Raw genomic sequence first — 8,337 nt, forward strand, 5'->3', positions numbered from 1 at the left:
AACACAGTGTTTGGGGTACATTTGCATTCGGGAGGAGGGGGAGAAAAAGCAGCTGTCCAAGGTCGATCCTGTCTATTTATGTGTCTTAACCATGTTTAATGTCATATATAATGATGCAGTTTGTATATATGGAAAATATTGCTTGTTACAAATACATGAGACACTTTTAATGAAGTATGTATGGCTGGAGGGGGTTGCAAATTCTTTGCTGCTCTGATTTAAAAAAAAAAGAGACTCTTTGAAGAAAACAAAAATTTGAGAAGGGGATTTCATTTGTTTTGTGTGGGTATTTTTTTTTCCAATTAAACCTATTTTGGTTTCTCTACTGTCCAAAAAAACATGATAAGTTTTAAACAAAAGTGGAAGTTTTCCACTTCATTTTGAAATGTTTAGTGGAAAATACTTAACAGTATTACAATCAGACCTACTTGTGCTGAACATTTTTAAACCGAGGTGCCTGAAGGTTATTCAGCTACTTAGAAAATGCATCCGGTCACAGCTGCTGAATGTCCCTATTGATTTCAATGCGAGTTTGGAGCACCTCCTGAAAAGCAAGTCCTTTTTATTCAGCTGGGTGTATATGTATCCAAGATCCTAATTTCAGGCATCCAGGCTTAACAATTGTAGCCTATATTCCTAATTCTTCAGGTGCCGATACTCTTAAAAAAAGGAAAATCAAACTGGAAGTGAGGTGCTGCATTAATCCAGGAACAGTGCCCAAAGCTTTCCTACCCAAAAGTGCTTTACACACAAGTGCTAATTATGTCTCTTCCCCTCTGAGGCATGTACTGTCGTTATCTTTCAAACAGAAAAGCAGAGATGGAGATGGCCAGGTAAAACTTGTAAACCTGACCAGGGATTTTGGATGCCCGACTGTTAAATTCAACCCGAGGCGTATTAAAAAGGTGGCTAATTTTCAGTTAGATATTCAATGCCTACGCTCTGAAAATCAGGCCCCTTTTGAGGCGTCTCAAGCTAAGCATGCAAAAATTGACAGACTTTAGATGTTAGCATTTGGCCTCTGGGCAATTCTACCTGCTTTCCTGGGACAATGACTTCTGAAAAGCTGTAGGAAGGATCAATACAACATAATTACTGACATGACTGGGATTCTAGAAATATCCCATCCCAATGCTTTTCATGTTTGGCTCTATTCGCCCGTGTTTATTTCAAGGTTGTGTTTGGAGAATGCTTTGGCTCTGTCCCAGTGCAAATTGGGCTGCTGCAGTAGTGATTTTCAAGACTAAGCAAGAATGGGGCTTGCTAACAGCCAGACTAAGGTATGCAGACTCCCCTTCTGCTTCTGCTGAGTGAAATAGGAGAGTGGAAATATCGTGGTGGTGAGTTGCAGAGGAGACTGCACAGCTTGTATGGGCATTAGGACTCCTAAAACAGTTGCGTCTCAACAGGCACCTTGTTCTGATGTGTTTGTGGACATATCTGGTAATGAGAGAGAGCAGAATATTTGAAAAAGTTGGGCCTGAAACAACACCTAGATCCATCTGGGTCCTGAACTGCCAGTGTCCTGGGGAGCAGAGTGAGAATTAAATAAGGGGTTTTGATTCAGATACCCAGGTGAATTAAGGATCTCAGCTGCTGTGAAGAACCAGCTCCTTGTTTTTGATCCCTACGGAAGCATTATACAGCAGAAGCAGCACCACTTACCTTTGCCTTTACATTCACTGATGATTTCTTTCGTAACTTGGTAGCTTCTACCTATGTAGGTGTCATAAGACTCTGAAACCGCTAACTTGCTGACAGGTATATGAGGTCTATGGGTAGAAAAACAACAATCACAGTAAGCTGGAGAGAGCCTGAGCTGCGTGCTGAACAGACACTACTGTTTGCTGTGAGTGATAGTCAGCTATGTGAACTGATCATTAGAGGGGAAATGAGATGCACTTACTTATCCTAGCATGTTACCATTGCAGGTGGAGAGTATAGGAATATTTGGTTCTTTTTACGCTCTTTGCTAAGAAGACCTCAAAGCATTTTCTGATGATTAAACTTCCCAGCACCCATGTGAAGTGTGCAGATGGGCAAAGCCCTGTGTTAGCGAGGCAAAACAAAACACCCAGACTGTGTCTTTCCTAAGTTTTTTTTTTTTTTTCAAATTTATCAGCATTAGAGTCCAGCTCTGCTAGTGCAGTCCTAGAGGCAGGGGTGGTATTTTTACTCTTGTAAGACACTGGGGTCCTAGTCATGGATCTGCACCCTACAGTGCTAGGCACTACACACCCAAGGAACAAGAAAACAGTCCCCGTCCCAAACAGCTTATGATTTAGGAATAAGGTGAGAGAAAACAGATGGATACAGGCAGACTGAGTACAAGGAAACCATGAGACAATACTGATCAGTGTGGATAAGTAAGACAATGGCGTTCTTAATCAGAGCATTGTCTAGCTCTGCTCAGAGCAGAGGTGCATGAAGGGGTGGTGGAAACACAAAACACTTCTGCTGTTTTGGAAATGTGCAGGACTACTTTGGTGAGAGATTAATGACCACCTTTGCGTAGGCAAAACGAGTGACTTACGCGATGTCTGGGTAGCTAACAACTTTAATGGGAGTAGAGTGAGGGCCAAATATTACGATGGGGGAGTGGAGAAGGAAAGGGGTGCAAAAGGTTGCATTTTCTATTCACTGGATACAAGGGAAAGCCCTGTCTCTTCCCCTCTCCACCACCCAGTAGCCAGAAGAAATTCTCATTGGTGTCTGTGGGAATTACTCATCCTCTGTGGCAGAACACTATGGGCTCCAGTTTCCCTCACCATCAGACCACACAAGAATTGTTTTGTTTTGTTTTTTTTCTCACTAGAAGAATATACCTTATGTTCTTCCCAGAAGGCTTATGCTTCCTGAATGGGCTATGTCTGTGGTCCAACTGCTTCGCTATGCGTTAGCAATATCCTTTTTGGAATAAGTACTGGCTAAGCGTCTTGATTTAGGAACATTATGTATACTAACTATATATTTCCATATAGTCAGAAAGTTTAATTTGCAGGCAGGAAGAACCAAATACAAGCAGTCATATGGTATAATTAGACATGAAAGGATTCAAAGTGGTTTTTATGCTGCTTTGGTTGCTTATGTCTACTTGGTCATTCTGAAATGGAAAGTAACTCTGGTGTTAGGGCCTATGGTTTCTGGTGATGTCACAAACCACAAAAAGCACCAGCAGAATAATTGTTCATCAGACCCGGTGAGGTGGAATTCCCATGCACAGAATTTACCACTTGGGATGGTCTGTGTCTGAGATCTCTTAGTGTACAGTTGGTATCCCTCCCCTGATGCTTAACCACATGGGTCATTGCTTATGGGAAATCAGACTGACACTGCTGTTGTACCACTGACACTGTCCTGACCAGAACTATATGACCTTTCTGGATTCAGTCGCTGGGTGGGGAGACTCTAAACGTCCAGTATTCATAAGTCTTAGAAGTGGGAAGACCTACAAGATCATCTTGCCTTCTCCTTAGCCCCCTGTCAGATAAGCAGGGCTATTCTTGCATGCTGCTTTATCTAGGCTTTTTCTTTGCCCTTGAGCTGTTTACAATGCTGATAAGACAGTTCATGTGTTTGCATCCTGCTTCATATATGCTTCAAGCAGTAATTCCCATTGTGCGAGGAGGAATTGTGTTCGGCCACCATTTGAACATTAGCTAAAGGCAATGGCATTCAACAGCAGAAGCTGCTGGCATCATAACTAGGTATAAGAGAGGCAGTACAGTCAGCATTAACAGCATGAGGTATGGGAGTATGGAGTCTATGCCAGGCTCTTAGGCTAAGCTAAGGCCTTCTCTTCTGTTATGGGTACGAGACGGTACTGAAGAAAGAGGCTTTCTCTAACCAAGAGTTTTGCTTACAGTGATACTGAAAGTTTTCAAAAATGTGAGTTCTGCATTTATTTCTGCAATCTTTAATATTCACTTTAGGTAACAGGCTTCTGAACTATTCAGAAAGAAAGCTGATTTTTCACATGGATACTTAGTACTTGAAAATGTCAAACGTAGACGTGAGAAACAGGGGCCCTGTAAGGAGTTAACCATTAACCTACAGTTCTTGTTGAAGCTGACTGCTGTCCCAGGTGCAACATGACAGTAGCACAGAAAGGAGGGACAAACAGGAAAATTAAATGCTGAGGACCAAAGCTTCAGCTGTTATAAAATCATACTGCTCCAGGCACCTGGGGATCCAACCCTAAGAAAAGGAGGAGAGATCCAAGGGTGGATATTTGATACAGACAGGATTCTGGTGACCCGGCCCTCTGGACCCATGGTGTTACAGGGCACTTGGTGCACCTGTCAAGTTAGAGGAAAAACTGCAGGAAAAGGAGCCTACAGGTGTGACATGGGCCAATTAAAAAGCCACCTGACCAGAAGAGGGCTGGGCTTGAGGCATATAAGCCGAGGGCCTGAGCTGGCCAAAGAGTCTAGCCCCAGGAGCCAGAGAGAAAGGAGCTCTTGGCAGCAGGGCTTTTTAGCAGAACAGAGCCTGGGAATATGGGAGACCTGAGAACAGAGATGGGTAAGCCTATAGCCTAGGGAGTCAGGCTGGCCTGGGAAGAGAGAGGCCTGGAAATAGGGGTGGATGAGCTCGTTGCCTGGAGAAAGGCAGAGGCAGGGCACAGCAGACTGGGGCTAAGGCCTGTAGCCTTGGAGAGGTGGTTATCAGCAGGGCCTGGGAGACTAAAGATCTCACCAGCCCAGGATCAGGGTCAGGGCCCAGAGATTGCGAGGGGGGGGAGAGGGGAAGATGAGCAGGTCCACAGCCAGAGACTAGTGGGAACAGAGGAGCCCAGGAGTCTCTTTTTGGCATAGCAGGGCTAGGGTCTGGAGAGGAGCCAAAGACTAGAGCTCACAGCTGGAAGCCAAGTAGAACAAAGAGCCTGTAGTCCAGGAAGGGCATGTCAGCATATCATCTGTGAGGCATGAGAGCGGGTATTGGGGATGATGGAGGCTGTATAATTAGCCCTTAAGGCCATGATTATGGATACCTGTGGCTATAGGAGTAAGACCAGGCTTGGGAAGATGTGGGGCTGCCTCCCTTTCCTCAGACCCTAATAGCATCAAGGTGTAGTGGATGAGTAAAGGGGAGAGTGTCCAAAGGGAGCCAGGTTGGCAAGGGTATCCTGGGCACTGGGGGCATCGTGACCACCCCTGGGACAAGCACTTGCTATGCATGGGTAGTTTACAGCAGCACTGTTAAGTGGTCATGTGCTGGCTGCGCGCTAGGTAGGGCCAGGGCTATCTAAACTGGGGAGATGATAAAGGGAGCAGGAGTGAAAGGAAGCCAACAATTCTCTTGTGAGGATACCATGATTCTTTTGGTGGATGAAAATGTGTTCCTCAGTATGCTGCAAAGTGTACAATTGAGGGCCTTTACCATGCAGTTAAACACACAAACACAAAGCTGAGGTTTCATCAGCAGGGCCCCTGGGTGTGACTAACCATGGCTTAGCTTGGGCTATAAATTTCCAACCCAGAAAACTGAGTTGGGCAACCATATCTTTGATTACCTTTAGAACAGAGATCAGCCTGGGCTGCACAGTTCAAATCCAGACCACACATCTCAAAGATCTGGAGAGGGGCAAGGACTGAGAGCTTAAACCTGGTCTGGGAAATGTCCCCCTTGGCCAGGCTCAGCTGCACTAACTGGGTGCCTGAGGACTCCACGGGAACCTGGCACAGGGGATGTAGCTGCACTCGGGCACTCCTGGAAGGCCCCAAGGCCTCTCTAACTGATTCTGGGAGCTGAATCGACTCCTAGCAGTTGCAGGAGTTGGTTGAGTACAAAGGTGACCTATGGCTTGGCCAGACATGAGGGTTGGGTCCCCAGTGGCTTCTTTCTTCCTACTTCTGCTTTAAGTTAAATATATTATCGAGCACCGTTCTTTGCTGCTACCTGTATGTTGTATCAACACTCAGATTGGCTGCTGCTAAATCCACTGGGGGTATCCAGGCAGGTAAAGTGGTGCCAGAGACCCATTTTGTCCACTCGAACAAGCCTGGCTCTACTCGAATCTTCAGAGTGTTTTCTTGTTGCATACCTGAAAGAGTAAACAGTGGAATAGAAAATTAATGAAAGCAAGAAGGGAAAGGGGGTTTAAATTTGAGAGACTTTATTGCTAAAGTGTGATTAGGAAGCAGTTAATTTTTCTCTGAGTTGGAGCTGGTGGGATTGGTTGTGTGCAAACCAAGTATTTACTTGTGCCTGTAGTCAGCTGGCCATAAACAGGATCAGTATGTGCATCCTTACTGATGTGCTGCAAACTAAATCAATGCATCTAACTTGGCTTTGCTGTGTGCTTTGTTTGGAGCCCTGTTTGGACTGGAGCTTCCACATGCCTGAGGCATTCAGAGGCAGCAAATGTGCTGCTGACACTGAGGAGCAGGTGTTGGCACCTCCTGCACACCTTATGCTACCAGTTCTAGTGCCAGGGGAGCTAACACATTTGCATTCACTTTTCAACCTAGTCTGGGAGTTGGCTTCATTCCTCAAGACCCCATGGAGTTTCTCCAATGCAGAAATAGTGCTAGTGATTTTCTGCAAACCAGCAGAGGGCACTCGTGCTTCTCGTACGTGAAAGCAGGGCCAGGCGGCGTTAGGGAGGGTGGGTGGATCCTTCAGCAGACGGGTGTAGAATGCAAAATAAATACAAAAATGTTCATGGCAGACATTGGGGAACAGGTGCTCCCCTCTACTAATTTGCTTTTAATTGCCAAATACAATGTTCATGTGATTTCTACGCTGGTAGTGCCTAGATGCCGACACTCTACGTTACAGGGGCAGTGGCCGTCATATATAGCAAAGAGAGAGTTCCCCCTTCCAAAGGGGCTAGGACCGAGGCACCTATACTCTGGCTTACCCATAACAATCGAGCACAATTAATTCCTACCGATAGTTTAAATAATTGCAGAGAACATTTGCAGACACCTTTGCACATCCCTACTACCTCGGTCATGTAATGCACCAAGCGCTGATACCTAGGTTCATAACCTAATCAGGGGCTGGTAATGTTTTTCAGGCCACGGGCTAGAACAACTCAGCTCCAGTCTGACATGGGGGAGAGGCAGAGCAGGGAGAAGAGGCAGCAGCATGGACACAGCTCCCTGGCTACAGTGAGGCTCCTTGCTGTTCTGCTTGGGCATGGGCACAGGCACAGTGAAGCCTGGTGTCTCTGTAGGCTGGATCTGGCCTGCAGGCCATATGTTGCCAACCTCTGATCTAGGTCATTAGAATCTGTGATAACTAGAGCATGGGATACAGAAACTGCCCCAGAAAGCAAAATTACCAATCTAGCTAGCCTGGTCTCCTGACTTCAGTAATGGCTTCCTATTGCATATGGCCTTGAAACATTGCTATTCCATTGTGTGAAGGGAAGGACATCCACTCCTTGCATCAACAGTGAATGGTCCAATGCATCGGTGCTTCTTGTTACTTTATCTGCATAGCACATGGAGCAGGGGTGCTGTATTTGAGGCCTTTCATTAAACAAGTGGGATTTGGGAACTCCATTGCTGGTTCTCCTTCTTTCTTTCCTTCTTACCTTTAAGAATATTGTGTGCTGTCTGTACACAACGCAGTGATGGGGAACTGTAGATGTAGTCCACAATGGTCTTGGTCTCTAGCAGGGCTTCACCTGCAAGGAACATTTAATATTACTGCTGCAGATGTAATATCAGGATGCATGTAGAACAGTTTATCTACCACGTTTTATTTCGGCAGTACACTGTACTTTACTGTATGTGCAGACATGAAACCAGAATATGTTTTCCTGTGGACTGAATTTCTGAGAACTTAGCAAGAAGAATCACAGTCATTTTGTTACCGGGATGGTGGCAGCCTGTTTCAAGAGAGATGCACACATTGTGTTCTCTCCCAAAGACTTTTGCTCATTTTTGCAATTTTCCCTCTTAGATTGCCACCTCGGGCTGAAAGCAAATGGGTGCTCTTTGTGTGTGGGGAAACCAAACTGGCTTGACTTTATTTTGTTTCATCTCTCCTGATGTAAACCAGGAACAACTCCACTTATCCCAAGAGGTCAGAATGTCAGCAGGTATAAATCACCATTGCTACATAGGTGAGCTTCATTATGCTGGTGTAAAATCGGTGAAAGACTGATCAGCATTGGGCTCAATGTTATGGTTGCTTACATTAAAGCAGTGCCTACAGAGTTCAAATGAATTTGGGACCCTGGTGCAGTGGGTATCGTATGACAGCAAGCTTGTATAAAGTTTGCAATAAAAATAAGAAAGGGAGAAGGAATAAACTACTGATCCCAATTGCATGCGTTTAATTGTAGCTCGGCCTGCAGCTCAAAGAGCCGTGTGCGTGTGT

The 8,337-nt window shown here is 45.3% G+C and overlaps 1 protein-coding gene across 1 annotated transcript in view; it reads right to left on the minus strand.

The window, feature by feature from the left end:
* The window catches only part of UBASH3B (ubiquitin associated and SH3 domain containing B), a 116,505-nt gene that overhangs the window by 12,142 nt on the left and 96,026 nt on the right, over window positions 1–8,337 (minus strand). Inside the window, exons 10-12 of the mRNA XM_019509903.1 lie at window positions 7,547–7,639; window positions 5,902–6,046; window positions 1,666–1,772 (exon numbers count right to left, since the gene is read on the minus strand). Of these exons, the coding sequence (XP_019365448.1) occupies window positions 1,666–1,772; window positions 5,902–6,046; window positions 7,547–7,639 (345 nt within the window). The remainder of the gene's footprint in view (window positions 1–1,665; window positions 1,773–5,901; window positions 6,047–7,546; window positions 7,640–8,337) is intronic.

Source organism: Gavialis gangeticus, unplaced genomic scaffold (assembly GCF_001723915.1).
Source record: "Gavialis gangeticus isolate Ggan-Ray unplaced genomic scaffold, GavGan_comp1, whole genome shotgun sequence".
In the NCBI taxonomy this organism is placed as follows: Eukaryota; Metazoa; Chordata; order Crocodylia; family Gavialidae; genus Gavialis; species Gavialis gangeticus.